Below are 24,314 nucleotides of genomic sequence, written 5' to 3'. Positions count from 1 at the left end.
GTATGATCCATTTTGTTTTATCAAAATAAAGATTACAACGTTCGACAGATTAGATTTCATGTTCGCAAAATATGCGTCGTTGTAAAAGACGTGTCTGTAAAAGAAAGGGACTTTTCGGACAACCTAACAGTACATATTTTCAGGTTCATGATATTTTCTAGTAGAAAGATACTTGCTTGAAATCGGGAAAGAACGTGATTCATAGAAAATTAATGTAAATTAAGTATAATATACGACGATCTATTTCTCAAGATATATTAGTATGAATTTGAATGATCCGGTAACGTCTGATTAATGTATTTTTAGTAATTAGTAAAGTAGTTAATGTATAGTTGCTGGAGTATATAATACGGTGTTTCGTTAACGTCTTTATTGTTCTCGCTAATAAATGTTCAAAGGAAAGAAGAAGATAATTCACATATAAATTTGTAAAAAGTAACATAAAATACTCGCTCCTTTATATCTCAACTTACTTTTCTTCGACCTCAAACAATCTACAGAAAAATTATTCTCTCATTAACGCTTCTCATATCGATGTTATCTTCTTCTTACAAATTTTGCATTCTTCGGCGTGCAATCGTTCTGATAGTACTCGATCGCAGCCATGCTAACAAGTGCCTAGTTGTTTAAAACGTAACTACCAGTCTCCCATAACATCATCACTATGAAAAGCAAAGTACAATAAGAAAAGAGCTGGATAACCATTTGCGCTAAAAAAGAAGGCCGACTGACCGACTCCCACCCAATACCCATCCTCCAGAGCCGCAACAATGCGGTCCGACCGTACGGTATTATTATAATAAATGGTTGCGTGTTACTTGTCTGTTGCAGAAAAATTGCTGAACAGCGAGGGCCGCGAGCTACGACGAGCTCTCTTCTCCCTCAAGCAGATCTTTCAGGTGAGTTTACAATTCGCGATACCTGCGGGAACGCGGTAGGAAGAAAGACGGGGTAAGAATACGAGAACAGAAAGGAGAGGGCGATAGGAAGGGAATTGCCAACAGATGGGAGACGAGCAGAGATAGAAGAACGAGCGAAAGAAGGAGGAAGAGAGATACGAGAAGGAAGAAGATGTAACTAGATGGAGAAAGAGAGAAACAGGGGCTATTTTTGCACGATCTACTCGCTCCATGAGTAAATATTTGCATGGCGGTTTGAGCGAGTGCATTCTCTTCTTCCTTCTCTGTTTCTTTCTCTCGTTGGTTCTTCCACTTTCTCGTTTCCTTTCTATCCTTTCTATCTTGATAACCGCGGCTCCTTGTCTCGCAAATTCGTCGTACCTCGCTGTAGGACATATGCACGGCGAATTTCAATAGACTTTTCCACGTGACTGTAATCTAATTTTGGCATCTGATGTTTCCTCAGGTAACTATGTATAGTTAACAGATATTGATAGAGACAACAGCTACTACGGTAGAAGGTGATAAAATAGTTTTGCAACACCACGATTTTGTTTTAGCCAAGATACCTGATTTTTATATAAATTTATTTTTTCCTTCGAAATTTATACGTTTCCTTATTATGTACTGTTAGTTACTAAGACACGAGATACAATACGAAATATGGTAGTGCGTAGAAAATATTATTCGCAAATATTAGGACAAACATAAGGTTTTGGTTGTAGGGATAGAAATGTTTGCAACTGATGGAGAATCGGTGAGTCGATTTGTTGTTCTGTGTCGATTCAGTGAAAATTTAGTCGGATACGTTTTAACCGGTGCGTTCATCAGGAAAGATGCGATTCGTGGCATTTAATTAGAGGTAACTTCGTGTCGATGATTTATCGAGTTTTAATTTATCATGTATGAAACGGTTCATAACTGCTACTATGTAAGTTAAATCACCATGAATATGTATGGAAGAACGAAGTGAAAAAATGTAACGAATTTTTTTCTGTTGGACGTTTTTCGAATTTATTATTTATTTTCCAACTAGAGGAATGGAAGGTAAAGAGAAATTATTTTCACTCGCTAAATATTATACTGTCCTTTATTCAATTATTAATACAATATACAACATTAATATTACAATATTTTAATTATTTTACTTTATTACGTGCATCTTACAAATATTTGTATAAATGCATAAACATGTATTAAAATATTTATCGTACCTATTCGAAATCTCCATAATTTCGAAACCTCCAAGACATAAAGAATTCTTCTATACAGAAAATTCTATATTTGCTTCTGTACGATAAATTGTCCAAGTTAATAAAAAGAGGAAAAGATTATAATCTCTATAAAAAATCTATTGTTCTAGGTAAACTATAAATCTAATTACGGATCACTGATCGTAAGTTTAAAATATAAGAGAAAAATTCGGTTCATTAGCGACGTCAACGTTAAATCGATTGTAATAGGAAAATAGCTTGACTATCGTGCTTTATGAAACAAATCGTATCTGCTTCGTTTTTTGAACGTGGACCGTTTCAACTTTCGCGACGATCCTTTTTCTTCCGCTTCCGGAATAGCAAGGGCAAACTGGACGCTGGTAGAGCGTGTTTATTCGAGTCGGGCTTTTCTTAACTTTGTTCGCCGTAATTAAATCTCGCAATTAGCCGAGCGGGAAAGGAATTTTTCTCCGTGACTGCAAGTCAGAAGACCGTTCGTTAAAAGAAATCGCATTATACCGGAAAGTATCATTCCTTCCTCGTAAATGATGGATGAGTTTATCATTAAATTATATTAGAGAATCGTGAAGAATGGAGCGGATATCAAGCACGTGGATAATAGACAAGGTAGATACTATTAGGAGCTATCCTGATTATTTTATCGATTACGTGTCTTCATTTCATTTAAATTCTATTTTCTTTTCGCTTGCGTCGCAATTGCAAACATGTATTACCGTAATGTACGTATATTAATTACATTAATTAGTACCAATAATAATATATTTATTGATAGGAATTTTGGTGAAATATTATGACAACGGCAATCGGTATTATTACGTACCTATTAGATTGCAAATTTATTGGTAAAATTATTGAGAAGGATATTATATTAGCATTGATTGACAAATGTGTTAATAATAGAGAGAAAATTGTGTTATTAGATGACTGACAACAGCACAATGACCTGTAAGTGAATAACGACAGATTGTCCGATTGCAAATGTATTTTATATTTACCGTGAAACGACTGTCAGAGTGATAGCTGGAACTAAAGCGAGAATCAATAAAAATTGATTCATTGTTTTTTTTCTATGTGGCTTTCAAATTAAAGCGGCTGAAAAAGGTATTTGCGCACCGTTGTATTTATTATAGCATTTACAAATCACAATTCATTGGAAAATAAAGGTACGTATAAATACTTTTCGCAGACATCGTATACGAAATAGTCCTTCGCCAAAATGTTCTGTTTCCTCCAGCATCTGCAAATGACAGGAAGTTCAAAGCGAATGATCTCACCGTAAGACCAAACTTGAAACAAATCCTACCTCCAAATCGGATTTCGCGAAACGCGTTCTTCAAAGGGCAACGTTTAATTAGACAATAAGATTACCATATCGTAAAGATAAATTGGTGCAGCCGAAGGCTGACGCACTGGAACGAGAAGGTGCCTAAAAACAATCCTCCGACTCTTCCTCAAAGCGATACCTTATCGTTTCAATTATCGAGCCGGCTAACTACAAAATTAATTACAATGATCCTTCCTTTACCCAGATAGTGCCTGGTATCCTGCCGTCGAACGAGATCTCCACCTCAACCGACGAACTTTATCCGCTGAAATCGCCACGGCAACGTTCAATTTCGTTTCTTAATCTTGGCTAATCGGCTCAGCGCGTTGCGTTCGATGGACGACGCGAAATTCCACCATCCGGGAAACCGAAGGTCTGAAACGTGGCCACGAACGCGACCGGGTCTCGACAAGATCGCGAAACGATCCACCGGCAAGCGAAAACGCTCGCACCGATCAGTTTAATCAAACTTTGTAGATTTTCCATTATGTCCGCGACTTGCTCCCTCCAACACCGTAACTAACTCCATTTACCTCGTCTGACCTGCGACTGGCTTAGATGGAAATGCGGATAAATCGCCCGAGCTCCTTCGTAATCGGCTATCGGAAGTTCCAATCGTTTTATTTCTTATCGTTTTGGTGAAGTTCTTGTTGACTTGCATCACCGGATCGCTTAATTGTCAATACGATCGCTTGTGGTTCTGATGATAAAGTGATACGATGGTGGAAGCGTGAAATGTAACAAAGCAAAATTTAGGTAGTTAAAAGGTTGAAATGGCTTATTGTAGAGTGCATATATATTATATATATATATATAGTATCGTTCACGTTCATTCGTACGATAGGTACAATTTTTGTGCTTTGGTTCGTTTCTACTGTAAAAGCTAAATAAGAGTTCCTTATCGTTGTTAACCCATATGATTCTTCATTGGAACAATGAACAATGTTTTATGAGGTAAAAATTGTAGCTGGTTGAAATTTAAATTATTCGGGCAACGTTATTCGTCTTTAAAAATCAGTCGAATAATTATGAATGATGGTGTATACATGTACGTATTCGGTAATTGAACGTGGAATGTTTGAAATTGTAAAGCAGCATTTTTGGAGATTAAAGTTAAAGAGAGTGGAAATATCAGTGTGCATCTTTCCGAAAACAAATTACTTATGGTTACTTATCACAAGAAAATGGCATAAATAATCATTAATTTAATATTAAAATTGCAAAACCGATGGAAATGCCTGGCATTGAATTTTTCATTTTTACAACTAGTAAAAACGAGCAAATGTTCTTGATAATGTTAATGTTTACTTTTATTAAGATGCAAGCATAACTACATGTACTTGTATATCTTCGCCATATTGTTTTAATTCTGTTTAACTATACATAACATATTTAGGAATACATGTTAATGACCGATAATTCCAACGTTAATGGCAAATTTCGTAATATTTGAAGAATTTTACTCTTCTAGCTAATGGAATTGTTTTGAATAAACTCGTTTCTCATTTCTCAACGAACATGTTGTTGAACAAGTTTTACACTTTTCGCGAATAAAGTTATTGAAACTTGTATCGAAAATGTTGGTCGTTAAATACGATGCTATCTGAAGGATTATCCTTATCCGCGATGTATCATAAATCAAGCCGTGAAACGTTCGAACATTTCCCAAAAGATGGACCATAAATCCAGAGACGCCGAGCCATCGATTAGGTGCTTCGTTTCAGGTTGAATAAATTAGAGATAAGCGATGATCAGAGGTATAACGGACATCTATTCGGCTGGTCGAATGCTATTTACCATAAACTTTGGTTTTGCAGGAGGACAAGGACCTGGTGCACGAGTTTGTACAAAATGATGGGCTTGCTTGCCTCATCAAGGTTGGCAGCGAGGCCGACCAGAATTATCAAAATTATATACTGCGAGGTGAGTATACTGACAATTTGTCGATAGACCTGCAACGTGTTTTTGTGCACAGCGTGGCTTAGGCTTCTAATAGCGTATGAAGGTTCCTCCGTGTATCATCCAGGCTATACTTTTCGCGGGAATTCGAGTCGACTACAACCATAAATATTTACGATGCAAAAAATCGGATTTTTTACGAATTCTTCTAAGCCCACCGTATCTTACCTTTGATCAGACTGAGGCTTTCTTTTTCTTCTTTTATTGTTCCTCTTTCTTTTTTTTTTGTTAAATTAGGGGTACTGAGTTTTGTGTTCTACTTTTCCGTAATGATTTGCCCCATGAAACAAAGACACGAGTTATTTTAACATTTGAATTATTTGAGATATTTGAAATTATTAGACATTGTTCATATAGAAAATGGATCAATATGCACATATTTGTATCTTCAATGATATCTTTGTAAGAGGAGCTAGTGAACTAAGAAACGAACATTTTGACGATCTAACAATTCATTATAGCAAGCTGAATCTCAGACGCGACCAAGTCTCGACATTTCTCGCTAAACACGAGAACATGGTACGTCTGCGACACATCCGTAAACAGTGATAAGATAATACCTGGGTAATGCAACTAACACTTAACGAGCTAACATCAACGGATTCGCGAAACCGAGTCCCAAGCGTGCGACAACATCGCCTTCTCTCATTTTCCTCTTCTCGCCTTAGAACATTCTGTCGAAAGACGCGCATTTTCGCGTAATACGTGTCGTGGTTTGAGGAGGAAGCTGTAATATTAGCTCGAATTTAGTTTCGGAGACAGTTTCCTTGATGTTAAAATTCAATTCATTTTTGCATTTGCATTTGGTAATCACGCTTTAACGCATATGTGTACGCGTGAACGATAAAGTTAGTCGTTGGGGAAATTAATTACTAACAAAAATAAAGGAAAGCAAACCCATTTAGTCTTCTAAGAATATTTAATTCTAGAATCAAGCAGAGGTTCAGTTTCCCATTAACGATTAGGGTACATAGTATTAAAAGAAACAAGAGGAGACATTTTCAAATTAACATATTAGGTCATCCCATGAGTTCGTGCCGTTTTTCGAGCGGTTATATATGTTAAGATTGTTTACATACCTTTTAGTTTCATGAAAAAGTGTAATCCCCCTCTCGTTGTACAACTTCTTCCCATTTTTCATTATTCCGTCTCGATAAAAGTTCTCTTGTTTTTCTTTAAAATATGAAATGTATACACAAAGGTCGGCACGAACTTATGCGATGACCTAATATGTCCTATAACAAGGATCAATTATAGTCCTTATATTGTCCAAAATGTTTCAGATCGCTTATTTTTATCATTGTTAATACTCGTTAAATCCACATACTTCAACATGAACTTATCCGAAAGTGTCTTTCTTTTACAGACACGTCTTTTACAACGTCGCATCTTTATACGAACATGAAATCTAATCTGTCGAACGTTGTAATCTTTATCTTGATAATACAAAGTGGATCATACGTAATTCGATAAAATAATATAAAACGAAAAATGTTGTGTATTCATTATTTCTCTATAAAACGAAAGAAACTTTTCGGACGACCTAATAAAAGAGAGAACCTATTTACGTCTATTATTTACGCCTATTACACGAACTTCGTTATATTCCACCAACTACGTCGTAACTGAGCGATAAAAACTCCATAATACTCCATAATAAGCGATAAATATAGTCAGATAGCTCCGACAATGGACGTCCACACGCGAAATTGCGCTGTTAACGTAGACTGTTTACAAAAGCATCTGGGCACGGATTCATCTGCAAAACCGCGACGCGTAGCAGATTATGAATGCACCCTTTGATCGTGTTTCGAGTGGTTCGCCGCGGCGCAGGCCGGCTCGAGTGCTTCGTAAACCTTCGCTTCGGGCGAACAACACCGCGAGAAGACCAATTCCGCGTCAGCTGGCTGCTCGGGACGGAACGCGGTCCACTTGTGCCCTCCTCGCTCTTTTCCCGGCTCCGATAACGAACCAAAGTCGCCTCTCGTCTTCGATTACCGCGGGACTTGTCGAGTGCATTGTATACCGAACGAGTCCTCCGGGAGTCCTCGAGAGACCTTCCACAAGAAACTGAAACTCCTGCTATCCGGAGATACTGCTCGCACGGGAGGGATGATTCTTCTTCGTCTCCGTAAGCTGTTTCTTTTTGAGGGGGAAAACTGTAGTCTGATTCGATTCCGGGAAATCAGTAGAAACTGTGTTGCAAGTGATTTTCTAACGTTTAGCTCGATGATCGAAATAAAAGTACGCTTGTTAAGCGTAACGATATTACGTCGATTCCTACTAATGGACGTATTACTTTCATGAAAGTGAAATCTCTCAGAAAATCCTTGTTTATTACTACCGTTGTGTGCCGAATAAGAGAATACGTTGTAGCAGGTTTGTACGAGAGTCAGTGAATTGTTTTCAAAAACTCAAAATCCAGTGTGTCGTGTCTAATTTGTTGTGCTGTGTACTTGGTACATGGATATACAGGTACAGAGTACTATAGCATCGTAGAGACAGGAAAGAGCTATGAACGGACACTTTTACCGTATCAGAACACTGAAACGCCGTTCTAAAAGTCGAAGTTCTATGTTCTTTTATCTTTCACAAACATCGACGCAATTATTCCTGGCCCTCTGTGCAATTCTCCTTTAATTTACGTTGTTCCTTATACCACTTCGCAATTATTCCATATTTATCAACAGACGTCTATCCTTTTATTTTATCCTTTTCTACCGATTAACCGTGGTAGCGTTCTTACAGACGACTTCCTTCCTTCGAAGCGAGTTAAATTAGGTTCGCAGCGATCCTTTTACGACTGTTTTCAAGAAGAAGGAACACGACGGAGGAGAGAAAGGGGGACAAAGTGGCTCGGTAGTTGTTCGGCCGGGTCAATTAAGATTAAACGAGTATCGAGCAACAGAGGGCGCCTGGATAAGTAGCAGGAGTGGCAGATAAAGTAATTCATAAAACAATTTGGCAGTTAGGTTTATCACGCGCGTAAATCAGGCCTTGGTTTCACCCGTGTCTCTGACGCTTGGAGGAAGCCACTTGGGAGGGCAATGTTACCTGTCTAATTTAAAGGGTGGGGGCCTCATTGCGTGTTCCTTATCTCTTGGTAAACAGGAAATTTATTACGAGCAGGCTTGAACGAACATCCAATCTTCTAATCCACGATGCTCGTGGAACGCGAGCACTATGTCGGCATCTCGGCGTGTCAGTCTTGGTTGATTACAGCGACGCTTCGCCACGCTATTGGCTCGTTAAAGTGCCGACTCTCTGACAGTTTCGGTTTGCTCGGGAACGTTCCAATGGTAACTTTGATAAGATGCTCGCTCAACTCAGGTATAACAGATAGCGAGCTTTACTCACATGTAGAATGGATATCTGTGTTAGTCAGTTTTGAAGTTTTCCATTCAGGTCACTGATGACCCTTAACTTATTCATCGCAAAGATCAGCTAAATCTTCATTCAGTTGGATTATTTCTTAGATATAAATATTTCTTTCTTTACGGGTCTTCTGTCTTCTGACTTGGGATTTAGGTTACAGTAAATCATCGTGACTTTTGTCAAATATATTTAGTAATCTTGTGAGAGATAGTAATTGCGTAAGTGGGTAATGATAAACTGCTTTGAAAATTATTTGCAGCGTATTAAGGACAATTAACTGAGATAATAAGTACGCAATTAAGGACGCGAATGATTACTACATCTAAATAAAGTACCTGTCGCTATAGCAAATTACCGTTAATTATTAAATAGTTGTTCTCAACGTAAGAACTGATGTCTAAAAGAACTAATACTTGCGTGTTGTAAAGACTAATAATAAATATGGTAACTTCATAGTCTCAAACGGAAACGTTTGTGAAATTTCATAATTTATGGTGTTAGGATTATTAAAGAATATCTTTACGGCCAACTTAATACTTAACAAAGCGCGAAAAGCAATTATTATATCGTTTATCATAAATCATAGTTCAGTAATTTATATCATTTCGCGATGCATCATATCTTTCTCAGATTTTAATTAAAAAATATCAAATATTTTAGAAGATTCCTTCGCATGAAAGTCAAATCTAATAAAAAAGCAAGAAACCAGGATTAATAACACAACGTTAGTTAATTTCGATATCAAAACACTGCGATCAATGCAAACATAAGATTATACATACTTTGAAAGGATTACGTGCTCAAAGAATTTTACAGCCGAAGGTCTGACATGCTCTTAGCTAACACATATTTCTGTCATCGATGCTTTTAGTATAACATTTCCTTTTCTATATTTTTAGGAAACCAAACGAAACGTGAAATCTAAATGCAGCAACAGAAACGAAGCAACATTTGTTTATAACTCGAGATTGTCAATAATTAGAATTTTTATTTCAAACAGGAGAAATTTGTTGTATGTATATAAATTTAGAATAATAGAACAAGTAGATTCTTTATACCGTAGTCAGGCAAAGTGTATCAAATCTTTTGGAATAAAATCTTTTTTGCGAGCCTTCGCCTGAGCAGTAATTCCCTACTGAAATTCACTGAATTCCGTCAAGAGGAGCTTGAAAATGTAGAATTTTGCGACGATCGTTGCTTTAAATCACAGCCGCGCGTTCTCACAGCGACAGCAGCATATAAATCAAAAGACATGTTCGCGATAAAACGAAAATAGGAATTCATCGAACCGATCGACGCGATGAACGTAAAATCCCGTGACTCCACGGTACATTTGCATATCTGCATTCGCATGGCGTTCCCGATATCGATCACTTTGATATTTGGAGGCAGATGAAGTATCCGAACTTGAAGGGACCAAGATTCTAGAACTGTGACTTTGGCTCAAATTGTTATTGTCCATTGTGTATGAAATATCAGTTTTGCAATCATTCTCAATGAATTGCTCTAAAAAATCGAAGAAAATTTAATCTCTAATAATGAAGAAAATTCTTTAGTAGAAAACGAGAAGAATACTGGAAGTAATTTTTTTTTTTAGAATAACACGAAAGAAAAATTAATGGCCAAAAGTAGTATCCGTTATCTTATAGGATTTCATCTTTTACAAAATATTTTATTATAAATTATATCCGAAAAGTATGCCCCAATTTGTTTTAGTCTTACAGACACCAATGTTTCATCGCGCGTCTACAACAAAATCAATTTCGTCGTATCATAATAATGATATTACACGCTGTAATTATATAATTGTTACTCGCAACTCTATAATTAAATTATATTCTGTCAAAAATAAACAAGCGTTTCTCAATGTTTCATATACCTTTTAAAGCATTCTATCTACTGCAATTTAGTTTTCGTCTGTAGCAGTATTTAATTGCTCGTATTTAAATGAAAAGATAATCCGCACGAAGAACACCATGTAAAGTAAATTACTCGGAGATAAGCGAAATTTCAGAAGTACTTGTTTTCACGTTCGCTCGAAATGTTCATTATAAATAATTATTACGGTAAACGGAGTTAAATGATAAAATGTTAAACGAATTTTATTCCATATTATTTCGTACACAAATTCACTGGAACCATTATAATTTGTAACCACATAATACAATCTCCCTCGCGTTTCGTTCTCTCAACTGCTCGTTACACGTTCATCTAACCTTATCGCAATCTAATAAATTCTACCGCTAAGTGCAATTTCAGTCAAAGTAACTTAATATACGCTACATCCTCCGTACCATACATCGCTGGTACCCGGCCACTTGTTATCCTTCATTACTTTATATAAATCGCGATAAAGAGATTCCTTTAAATGTCAGCGAAACAAGATTTCTCTGGCGTAGACTTTAAAGTTCTGAACGCCCCATGATGGATATTTTTATTGTAGTTATATAAACGTTTGTTAGAATGAAAATCTCTGTAGCTGTTGGTTGAACGACAAAAGAAAACCGAGTATGGAATGAAACTGTATATGAAAATATTTGTGAAACTGTATTTAAAACTGTAAGGCTGTTGTAGAGCATGGATGGATCGGTTGACAGCGGTTTTCGAAGTGACACGGTTCCTACGTTTTTCCGCATCTTCAATCCTGCGATATATCGGTGCAGGTTAGCGATGGAGGAACTTACGTACACTTACATACCAAAGATATTGCGTGTATATATGCACGCTATCGGTAAAATTCCAACATCGCATAATGCGTAACATTCACCTACTTTTTTGCTAGGGAACAGATTTCTATCGATCCCCTTGTTTGATTCGAGAGATGCATCGGCGACAGGAGAAACCAAGTTTCCGGGACGCGCGCACGTGGATTATGATTCTAAATCACCGGGGAAAACGTTTTCTGTGCCGTTGGACGCAATGTCGTCGCAGTTCCCACCTATATTTTTTCCTTTCTTCTGCTACTCCGCCAGCTTTTTGCTTTCATTTTTTCGTTCTTCCTCGTTTTTTCTTCTCTCTCTCCTTCTCTCTCTCTCTCTCCCTCTCTCTTGCCTCTTTTTTCGTTTTGTTTTGCTTTCGTTGCCGACGAGAGGAAAAACGGGTAACACGAGGGTGCTTCGCCCAACGACTGGACGCTGTCGCTAGATTTTTCGCGCGGAAAATTATGGCTGCTCTTTGGATATATGCTGATGAAATTGTATAACATACGCGACTAACTAGTACTCTTGTACGTGTTAAATGGTTGTTTCCTCGAGGAGCACATCGATGTCGTTTGTAGAGCACCTATTTTTATGTACGAGAATTGAAGAAGATAATCGAATATTGCTTTTTACGATGTCAAACTTGGGATTAAAATACAGAAAAAAATTCATAAGTATATACATATATGGTATAGTATAATTAAATTCATATGGTCGACATAGTAAATGTATTGAAACATAAAAAAAAAATTGTTATATTCAGGAATATAATTACGTCAATGTATATTATAATGCATAATGATGTCTATATCGTTATAATGCATAGTAATTTATTATCTCAAATAATGAACGATATATTTCCTAGAAATGTCACCTATAATCAAAATAATTATTTTATGACCAGTTAACCAGATTCTACATTCTTATGGCATTACCTGTTGAACTACAATCACACTACACTGTATAAAAAGTCATGTGATTCCGTGAATCATCGATCGTTGATTATAATATCCCCATAGAGCTATACCGATAGTCGATGATTACGCGCGCGATCTACGCTGCCGTACACGCTTCTAATTAGATTTCGCGGCGTAACTTATGGCCGGTGTAATGATAACGGGCCGGCTAATGCCCGCAACCGTGGCGCGCTTAAATCGCTTTACAATTATTGTCATTACCGGCGCGATTGTGCCGATGAAGCGGCGCGACGTTACGATTGCGACGTCGATGCTTGAAACGTGACGTTAATCCGTGCCAGTGCTTCTCAAATTCTTCGGGACATTTAGCTTTTTGCCATCGCGTTTGCAGGCTCTTGGGATCAAGTTAACGAGATGAGAAACAACAGAATTATACGACTTCTTAAACACCGATTAGTTGTAGAATTATCAAACTCGTCAAAACGACGGATTTCAGGTTATCGTTTTTACAATTATCAGGAACATACAGATTGTCTTCATAAAATTGATACTGACTTTTTTGGGGAATGAACAATGGGACAGAAATACAGCTGTACGTATCTATATTTTGTAGTTCGTAACGTTGTAATTTTTAATCGTTTTTAATCGTTTGTACATAAAGGGGGTAGTTTTTTTCTTTTTTTAGTGAATCGTTTCTAAACAATTGCGATAGCAGAAGCAACCCTCACGGTCACAAAAGACTCGTTTTCCCAAATTTCCGTGTGAGAGACACTGTTCCAAATGGTCAATATAGTTACATGTTAACGTTAGCTTGATATTCGACACGCCATGCATATAAATGCTCATTATAGATCGGCCCTTTATTTTTTTATCCATTAACGTGGCTTCTGGCCGGGTTACATTAGCTTAGCCTATTTTTCCATCGCACGCAAAACGATTTTCAGACGGATTGGATTAAAAGCAGCCACATAACTCCCGCTAACAGGAAGACAGTCGAGAAATAACGCGGCACCATGCAAATTGCTAAATTTACGCGGTCGTGTTGTTACGTTAAATCACCACGGTCTACCAGGCCTCGGACTAGCGAGGGTGTTAAACGCGTAATGTCGTGTAACGTTTATTATTAGCATAATTACCGCATTAGCATACTCTTTTTTATTGGCTGGCCCAACAATAAATCTCCGGCTAAAACCAGCACCACGACAGATAACCACGATCATCGGGTTATCGCGTACAAACGATATATTCTAAATGACGTTCCTCTTTTCTTATCCTTCCTTTTTTCATTTTGTCGGTCGGGTGTCGCGTGAAACGCGAGACTGGAAGCGGTCGCGGAATTAAATTTTGCTAACGTGCCGTGTTTCTTATCGGCGGAATTTATGAGTGGCCACCCTGGGCCGTGATAAATTTTCTTTCGAGATTATGCGCGTTTTCTTGCTCCTTGCACCGGCACAGCTTGCGGAACAATTTCGATTTCGCGAATGGATCGTAAACGTCGTTCGTGTATTTATTCGAACCTGGTTCAATTAGCATCGGTTTCTAATTGGAGAACATAAAGACGGGTTCGTGTTGCAGAAATTAACGGCAGTTCGAAAGAAAGTCAGTTCCGCTCGAAAATACTCTCGGTACTTGCTGAAAAATTTCCATCCGCTGTAAGTTGACTGTCTTGCTTTTCCACGAGCATACGAATGCCCGATACGTTACGGAAGTTTCGTTTGGTTTGCTATACGTTTCAAACGCTTATCACTGCACTGATCGTAACTGGTAATAAAATCCGATGACTTTAGATTAGATTAGAACTTTAGATTATTTCTGGATAAATGCAATTCGTTATATGCGAATATCGGTCGAGCACTTACAACGTTCGTGCTGAAATCAGAAACGTATCCTCCGTTTTTTTTTTGTTAAAAATATGTTTAATTTCGTGGTTTCGTAATTTTAATATACCGAGTAAATACTTGTACAAGGCAATACAAACTTTTCGAGGAAAGAATTCAATTTTATAATTGATGAAATTCTTATTACAGCATGCTGTTATACACGAACTCTTCATAAATCGCGAAATAGTAATCATAAAACTTTGAATGGCTCCTAATGATATTTCAAGTTTATTTCATGTTCTCTGACTGCGTTAACATTTGTGGACGAGAATTTATGTACAAAGTGTGTGCAGATCTTTATTGCAGTATATAAATTTATAGTACGTAAAGCATTCTGTTTGTCGTGTTTTTCGCAATTTGATAAATGTCCATTGAAGTTCGATTTTTGGATTTACGTGGGAAGAAAAGCCACTCTTTATAGTCGTACAAACTTCGTCTTTCGGTGTAGCACTAAACAGGCAGCCAACCGGTACCCCGAACTTCCTGATGTTTAATTTAACAGTCGCCCTAGCGAAACTTTCGCCCGAACGAATTTCACGAGCTGCTTTTCATGCCATCGCGTACTCTGTTACAGCAGTGAACAAATCTAAATTTAATACTGTAGCCGGCCGCGAAAAAACAAAAGAAATGTGAAACCTACGAAATGAAAATTGAATTTTTATTGCGTTCCGTATAGAAAAGTATATAGTATTACCAGGGTAGAATTTTATGTTCATGCTGAAACATGTATTCGTTTCAGCACATATAAAAGTAATATTATAATATTATACACACAGTACGAATCGACGATATTGATTGTTAATTTCCTCTGCAAATTACATTCTATACGATTTTATCGAAAAAATATTGAAATTTTATTATATTATCGATAATGCTATACCACCGAAAGAACATCATAATTTAAGAAAAATGGAAAACTCGTTTCTCTCTTGAGACTTTTTAAATTTAGGAAATTGGTTCGCGGTGAATATTCAACAAGTAATTCTTTCAAATACGTACGGAGTTTAAGCAATGTTTTAACGTTATTAATTCAACGAAATTTGATTTGCATGTCGTGTACATTTTTCACATTTTTAACAATTAAGAAAATACTTTCTTAACAACTAGTATGAATTACTTTTTAAAAAGACAGTTATATTTAAAATACACTGCTCAGAGCAATTAGAAGATCGTTTTCCGCGTCACTTTAATCGTTATACTTACTTTCAGGACATAAAACGCTTGAAATTACATGTAATTTTATAACACATTATATAACAACACATAATGTGTACAACGTTTTACGAGGGACACGATCGATTTTTCGAAGAAACTTGAATATTCATCAGTCAAGAACTCGTTCATTAGAGATCATTACAATTGACGGATAATTAGTTGAAAAAGTACGATGGACCAAGTGGTATGAATGCCGAATTCGAGCAATCGGTCAGAATAGATTAAAGGGAAATTACCGGCTGGCTGATCTTTCTACGGAAGAAAAGTTTCATTCGATCGACACAATAGTTCCATTATCCGACAGTTCACTAACGCATTTTCGCTGATTTAACCCATTTACATCGGAAAACGCGGTCAGTTGCCCAACACGAAGTGTCCTATGTAGTGGTAAATGTGCATTAGTTTCCATACGTTCACGAATCCATCAAAGATTACATTTGCAGCTGTGGATGATAACGGATTTCTTATAAAATTTACATATAGCAATTGGAAGATATTCCGAAATAATTGTTTCAAATAAGTTTTTATGTCTGTTTTAATATTTTTTAATATAATATGGTTAGCTGAGGATTATATCGATGAAATTCTGTTCCCCGTTATCCTTCAGAAAATATTATTTAGAGTTTATTATTATAAGACGTTTCAAATTATTGCGTATATATAATAAAACGATGACTTAATTAATTATAAAATTAAAGGAGCTTGTAAGAATTTAAATACCTGACCAAACTCAAATTCTTATAATCTTAATTTATACTACTATAATTTTCACTAAAGTGACATAATTTTAAGTGTCCACTGAAATAACAAAATGTAATGGAAAAAGACACTAATCGTGTTTATGATTTGGATTAGGACATGTATGTTTTGCGTATAGTTTTATTTCTCTTATCGGTCTTTCATTAATTCTCTGAACAATATCTTGTTTCTTTTGTTTGGTTCCAATTACATTCGTATTTAATACAACAAATAAATCACTGTTTTTTTTCTGCTTTGATGGTGAAATTCCTACGATAAAAATCTCATTAAACATAGATTTTATTCCCCGTGGAATGTTCAATAATTAAGTTATACGTTTTTGTTTGAGATCGAAAACAATATTAGCGGTAATATTGTTATATATTGGAAAAGTTAACCAGCGAAATATTTACAATATTGCTGTGAGTTCTTGTTTCTCTGCGGCTCTTCACGTAGTTGAATTACAACGTGAAACGTCCTACTGTGCAGTCCAGAAAGAAATTAAAATCTACGGATTTATACGAATTTTTCATTGTTGTAATTTAATATTTCATTCGGTGGCTTTATTGGTATACCAAGTTCTTTTCAATACAATCCAATTCAATCATAAAGTTACAATAATATTTCTCATATTTTGTCGAAGGGAAACGTTGCATAGAAACTGAAAAAATATGCTGAAAAATAATCAAGAGTAGTTTATCTTGCAAACTTCTCATGTAATTACTTTCTAGGTTCATTTACATTTCTGTAGCGAACTGAGCAAATTCAACATTTAGTTTTATGCAGAATCAGCAGCTAAAGGATGGTTAAAGTGAAAAGGAGCTACACTAGAAACGCACATCATCGCGCGTGTGTGTGCACTATTTTTCATTAATAAAGATAAGGGATGTTTTATAAATATGCCAATGCGAGACTTTATTTGGAAAATATTCCGAATATTTTGCATCGGTAAAATTAAAAAATCCGGTTGCAGATGGACTGTGAGACTTTGATAATAACAGAGTCAAAAAATCATAAAGTCCTATGAGATCTTGAGATTTCAGCGATCCCAGGGCCGACAGAACTTTGACATTATGCGCATCGTGCATCTTACAATCTTGGCAATTTCAGAATCAAAGAGACTTTAGTCTCTTGTGACTTTAGTCATCTGAGTTTTAGGGTCTTGGTGATTTGAAGATTTATGCGAGACCTGCTGTTAGGTGAATCTGGCAGTGATAATAATCTCGTTAATTTTATGACCAAGTCCAAATGGAACAAATGACTAATTGTTCTATCAATCAGCGTTCTGATAATTGTGGTTCTATTGTATTATATTATAAATAAGTTGTATCCTACCGTTTTTGTAGTATCTTTTCACATATTCCTATAATGTCAGAAAAGTGGACTCGACTACCGTTTTCAATTTTCATTTTATTTACACACGTCATGTTCAGGATTATCAATGAAATTTAAAGTAACCGTTACATCGTGTGATAGGGGATATTCATTTCCTTCACTCGCAATATTTTTGCTACGTACATGAAATGTCGATATCTAATACGATACGTAGATACATAAATATCAGTGAGGAAAATCGAGTCCAGTATTTTATGAAAACATTGCGTTTCGAACGGGTATCGATACTTGCAACTAACAGAATAACGACGCGACCCGACGTCGGGACTCTATTTTCATAAAGTACACTGCGCTCCTATCTCGCTTTGCACCTATCTGTCGTTTCCATTTTTCAAACGCAGCAACGAATCTCGTAAACAAAGGAAAAGCTCCTTTTTCACGTCGAATCGTGTCCTGCGTTTACGATTTTGACATTTTTATAATTATTATCGAATATTTGTATCACTCACTTTGTCAGAACTGATACATTTAAAACAGTGAAAGTAAATTCCGCATCAACTTCGTTCACAGTTATGAAATTTTATAGATATTCGATGTTTAAAACAAAATTCGAAAAAATTAATATTAATCTCCTGTGAATAAATATGTTCCCACAATTTTTAAGCAAATCATGCTGTTTCTATGCAAGTCTAACTTTTTCTTTATCAATCTCGTAGTTCGATAGATTTGAAAACAAACATATATATAACATAAACATATATAAACAAACAAATATATCTCTGCTACATTATAAACAGTTCGTCAAATCAGATATTTCATATATCTTTCAATAAGAATAAAAATTCTTATCGAAGAAATTCAAGTATAAAATTTCGTTTGATCAAACAAGATTATTCTCGGTATCTGTGATATAACAACGATGGAAGCAAAATTATCGAAGAAATAGCAAATACTTGCCCATCGAGTAAACATTACTTTATCGTCGGTAAGGCCACGATTAGCTGCGCTTCTATCACTTGTACACTTCGACAGAGAACTAGTTATACCACCATGACCCAATAATTAATTGTCGCACAGCAATGCACCGAGCTCAATTAGAACTCGTACTAGTTATACAGCAAGTAAATTACAACTTTTGACATGACCACGTAACGTTCGTTGCACGAGTTGATAATTTGTTCGCGGCTAGTTATTATTGCGTAATTTACCGGATTTCCGGCGCGACTACCTTCTATTAGGTCATCCCATAAGATCGTAATATAGTGAACACAGTGACTTTTAAGAGTAAAAAATCATGAGTGAAATGCGTATCCATTTTCGACATCTCATGTTATATGAATTTCGGAAAGGAAGTTCTGTAACAATTGCCACGAAAAACATATGTGCTGTTTACGGAGAAAATGCGCTTTCATCTCGCACCTGTAGGAAGTGGTTCCGACGTTTTAGAGCTGGGAATTTCTGTTTAGAAGACGACGGACGCTCCGGGCGTCCTCCTCAGACAGACGAAGATAAAATTCAGGATCTTGTTGAAAAATCACGAAGTTTGACAGTTCAAGAGATGTCAAATGTTCTGAAAATACCTAAGACAACGATTCATAGGTGTTTAAACGACCAGGTTTAATGAATAGGAACAACGCTATCTTCCATCACGACAACGCTAGACCGCATGTCGTAGTGAAAAGCGTTACAAAAAATTGTCTGAATTTAATTGGGAAATTTTACCACATCCCCATATTCCTCAGACATTGCCCCATCTGATTACCACTTGTTCAAAGCATTACAACACTTTTTAATAAGTAAAAAATTTGAAAATATTGACATTCTCAAAAATAGCTTAGAAAATTATTTTAAAGAATAACAAGAGAACTTTTATCGAGACGGAATAATGGCCCTACCAGAAAAATGGGAAGAAGTTATACAACGAGAGGGGGATTACATTTTTTCATGAAACTGAAAGGTATGTAAACAATCTTAACATATATAACCGCTCGAAAAACGGCACGAACTTATGGGATGACCTAATATAACAGGTGGCGAGTAATTTTTGAACAGAATAGGAGTCGCGCTCAATAACGTAGCAGATTTTAGTAATTCCAATCCTAATTTCGTCTAGGAAAAAAGAAGAATCACACCATGACTCGTTAAAATTTTCCACTTCCTCTTTCATATAATTTCATCTCTATTTAGATTTTGCAATTAGTTATGACTTATGGACCAATTAACGGCCGTTGTATCGAAAGAAGTACAATCGATATATAGCATCGCGATAATTCCAGAGTTCAAATGAGACTTGATGATTCAATGACGTAGAATCTTTGTAAGTAAATTCGTGGATTTTAAGATCGATAGTTTTATAAAGAAAGTAACGTTTGATAAAACAGCAATGTTTTCTTTTCAAACATTGGAAGATAGTAAAATATACCGAAAGATATTTTAATTTTCAAGATTCTGGAACTTAACATTTCTTTTTAATTAGCCAATTTATTTATGTCGTAACTATAGCCCCAGGGATTATTATACATCAATATCCTTCGAATTAAGGTAAAAGTTTAAAAAAATATTTCTCTCCCACCATCATCTAAGTAATTCGCCAAACTTTGCAAATATACACTGCAAACTTGGCAACGACATGAACTAATTTCAAGTCGCTCGGAGGCACGCGTTAAACCGGTGGTAAAGGTGGGCCGCGAAATCCGGTAGTACGAGTCAGGCGAAAAATCAATTTCGCGGACAACACGAGGCGTCGCCTGGCAAGTGGAAAAGAGAAAAATGACAAAAGTCGATCTGAGCCGTTCGGAGATTGATGGATTTCATCCTGGTGGTCGCGAGAGTGGCGGCGGAGAATGCGACAAAAGCTTCTCATTGGATATTTGCATCGGCTGTCAGAGATGTGGCGATGCTTTCCCTGCGCTCCCGTCGAAAACCAAACAAAAAGGAGAGAAAAAAGGATTAACGTAAAAGGGGAAAATGGAAAAGGTGAAGGGGTGGGAGCGTGAGAAAGTTCCGTTGTTCTAGGAAACAAAAGACCTCTCCGCCGTCCTGAAGATTATGATTCATGCGAAATTGATGAACCGCGAACGACTACGCGCGCGTGTATATTTAACTCGCGCGCAGGGTGCCAGATATTACGCGAGCGTTAGGGTCGTTCAGGCGAACCTTTGTTTCATTCATGAACTTTCCAATTTTTCGGACGAAAACCGCAGATGGAAAATGTACCGAAAGTTTGTTCGTTTATGGAATTGTTTTACGTTGAATATGGATTTGGCTGCAGGGACTAAAATTGTTTTCCGTATCGTGCTATAGGTTTTCATATAGGTATGTCGGGTCGTTTTAGGAAGGCTGTAGTTCTCCGTTGTTTCTGTAAATGTTTCGTTTTTGTTTGTTCGTATATCTGTGAAAGTAGGCATGTTAATAGAATAATACGAGGGAATAAATTTTCAGCATTTTATCGGCACAAATAAGAACAAAGCTTGAGAATGAATTTAGTAAACAGATAGTTTAGTGGAAATTTATTTACTATAGGAATTTGATGTCGGATATTTGTCTATATAAGTTAGTTGTTCAATGGTAAAGGACAAGATCTCTGATATTAAAAACAAATCATTTGGTATTTAGCTACTTGTATACCCCTAAACAAGATTTACAAACGCGGAAACTAATTCAACTTTATCTTTAATTCTTCTCCATTTGACACTTCTCCATCATCCTCAAACAAACATTCTTCTCTTTCAAATTCTTACACAAATATAAGCTAATTAACGGTTTTATGCTTTTAATCGTACAGCTCTCGGTCAGGTGATGCTCTATGTGGACGGCATGAATGGAGTGATGGAACACGGTCAGACGGTTCAGTGGTTATACACGTTAATAGCCAGCCGCTTCCGATTAGTGGTGAAGACTGCACTGAAGCTGTTGCTGGTATTTGTCGAATATGTGGAGACGAACAGTCTGCTGCTGGTCAGGGCCGTTAGATCGGTCGATACATCCAGGGGCATGATACCCTGGACAAACGTGATGAAGCTGCTGAAGGATTACGACGCCGCCGACACGGAATTACTGATCTACGCGACGACGTTGGTCAACAAGTGTTTGAACGGTATACCGGACCAGGACACTTATTACGATCAGGTGGACTGTTTGGAGGAGCAGGGGATCGAGGGCATCATCCAGAGGTACATGTCGAAGCAAGGCACCGATCTTGATCTACTCAGACAATTCCAGATCTACGAGGCCGTGCTGCATCACGAGGATGGGAACGATAGGGGCTCGCCTATTCGTCAGCTAGACGATAACATCAGGTATCGATTTGAGGCCTCGATAGCTTCGTTGGCCCTTCTCCCTTTAGCGACTTTGTTGATTTTAGTATGTAACGTGTTCTGGATAATACAGGTAGAGAAATTTCGTGTGGTCTAAGTTGCAAGTTCCGGAGGATTACGTGCAGATAGAATCTTCGAAAGACCGAGTATGAAAGTCTTAAGTGATCTTACTCGCTCATGTAAAATATATAGAACATAGTTTTTGAAGATAAAATGATCATGTTTCCAAAATATAACGGAATATCAATTTGTACGAGTAAAAGCAGTTGAACTGGCAGTATATGTAGTGGTAGAACTGTCGGATTATTCAGACAAAATCGCTTTCGCGGGCATGTGTTTGGATTAGTGTCTAATCATCGTTTTATCGCAATAAATTTCAAGTTCCGTTTTATCCGAGCACGCTAACAAGTTGACCTTTATGACTCTCATAATTCTCGCATTAGCTCGCTCTTCTAGTTCTCATTTATTAATTCAATAACCGTACATCTACCTATTAAAGAATGGGTTAGATCTGAGCCATTTATTTTAAAATTGTAATATTCTTAAGTCAATGCGTGTCATCTATCGTCCCTCTTAACGTATGAACGATCACGTTGTTATACCGAAATCCCTTGTTCCTATACGTGATAATAAATGACTCTTCTAAATGATCGATTGGTCATCGCGAGGTGGATAAAGCAAATTGAGAGCAAGGTATCCATCATTGTAGGTCGCGTTCGTGTGAAGAAGTCAGTTGTTCCAAAGTAGCCCTTAAACTAGAATACAATCACTAGATGTATCGCATGTCCATAGTTGATTGAATGTTCAAACGCAGATAGGTATATTGCTTTGAATTCCCCAGTGAGTAAAAATTGCTTCATTTGACTCTATAGACTGTGCAGTCTGAATAATATTTTCAATTTTCACTCGTAGTGGAAAACGAATGGCAAATATATTGTATTTAATGTTTTGTCCATTAACGTATAAATGAAAAGTCATCATGTATATATATACAGTAAATAAATTAAATTTTCAAGAATCTGAACCCTTCGTCGAATCTGAATGGTATTTAATATCATTATTTTATACCTGAAACATGGTATTTCATACGCAAAATATTTTATACATAATGTCTCGATTTTAGTGTTTTAAAAAATTTGTTTTTCTATAAAATGGAGTTACTTTAAAAGCTTCGAAATCCAAATATATTATTTTGCTCAAATAATGTCATGACCAAAGAAGCTATTTCGACGACAAAATCACAAAGTTGGAAAAAGATTAACAAATTTTGCAGTTTTTCTGGTTAGATTATATCCCAATATATATGCCACTTAAATTCGAAGAATGACTGGTAAATTTTCATTTTTCGCTTGGCATAATACCATGTAAATTGGCGAGTTACGACGATCAATATATTTCAAGTGGATTACGCAAATATCGCGACTCGTATCGCCAATCAAGTAGTACGAATCAATGACTAGGCAATATGAACGTCAAAATAGAAACTCGCTCAAGATCCATCGTATAATATATTAAATTCACGACACAACATCGAAATATGAAAATCCTGAACATAATAATTCACTCTGAGACACTTTTCTCTCGCAGGAAAACGCTACGAAACCGGAAGTCCCTGGTGGATTCTCACGAACGGCGAAAATCCCGGCGACACTCGACGGGCACGTCTCCATTGTCGATGTCCTTGAACGCGCGCCTAAGTCCGCGGCTCAACCACTCGTTGGGTATAAGCTCACTGAACAACACGCTAAACTCAAGTTTGCCCGACGACGACGACGAGTCGAGCAGTTCTCAGAGTTCGCAGGGTCATCTCGGCGAAGTTCAATTGAATGGCAGCTACAAGGAGAACAAAGGTGAGACACCTCTTTTCCGTATTATTTTACGTTGACTTTCCTAGATAGGTGCTGACCATCGATAAGATATCTTACTTCGTCTTTATCTATGTTTTCATGATAATATTCTATAACACTGACATTTCACGCGTCCTTTATCTTTACGTCACATATTTTTTATTTTATATTCAATTCAGTAACATACGTATACTATATTTGATTGCTTGACTGCACGTGCAGTCTGTACGACCAGTATTTGTTCTAGTTAATCCGTCGTATTTTCGTACGTTATTATCGTCTTTTGAAATCTTTCTGTTAAAAAATATATGAAGAATAGAAAAATACAGTTGGAGGAAAATGATCTAATGTACTCAGCATTTTTAAATGCTATCCAATGCGATACAGAGATGTCGATACTTGTACAGGCTTATGACAGCTGCAGTAACGATTCGAAGAGATTAGAAGTTTCTTTAATTACACGAACGTAATCATTTCTTTCGTTCTATTTCTGTAAAAGCAATCAATTCCTTTTTCAAATTGTACATATTTCAAAACATAGTACAAAATCCGCGCAAAAATCATACAATGCTCTT

The 24,314-nt window shown here is 36.6% G+C and overlaps 1 protein-coding gene across 4 annotated transcripts in view; it reads left to right on the top strand.

The window, feature by feature from the left end:
• LOC100648204 (FH1/FH2 domain-containing protein 3) overlaps positions 1-24,314 on the top strand; it is a 241,593-nt gene that overhangs the window by 170,086 nt on the left and 47,193 nt on the right. For all 4 annotated transcript variants that reach the window (XM_012309303.3, XM_012309302.3, XM_012309301.3 and 1 more), the window contains 4 exons: positions 832-899; positions 5,276-5,381; positions 21,361-21,874; positions 23,480-23,742. In XM_012309303.3, the coding sequence (XP_012164693.2) occupies positions 832-899; positions 5,276-5,381; positions 21,361-21,874; positions 23,480-23,742 (951 nt within the window). The remainder of the gene's footprint in view (positions 1-831; positions 900-5,275; positions 5,382-21,360; positions 21,875-23,479; positions 23,743-24,314) is intronic.

This window comes from Bombus terrestris, chromosome 6 (genome assembly GCF_910591885.1).
Source record: "Bombus terrestris chromosome 6, iyBomTerr1.2, whole genome shotgun sequence".
NCBI lineage: Eukaryota > Metazoa > Arthropoda > Insecta > Hymenoptera > Apidae > Bombus > Bombus terrestris.
This window is presented reverse-complemented; position numbering and strand designations above follow the sequence as displayed.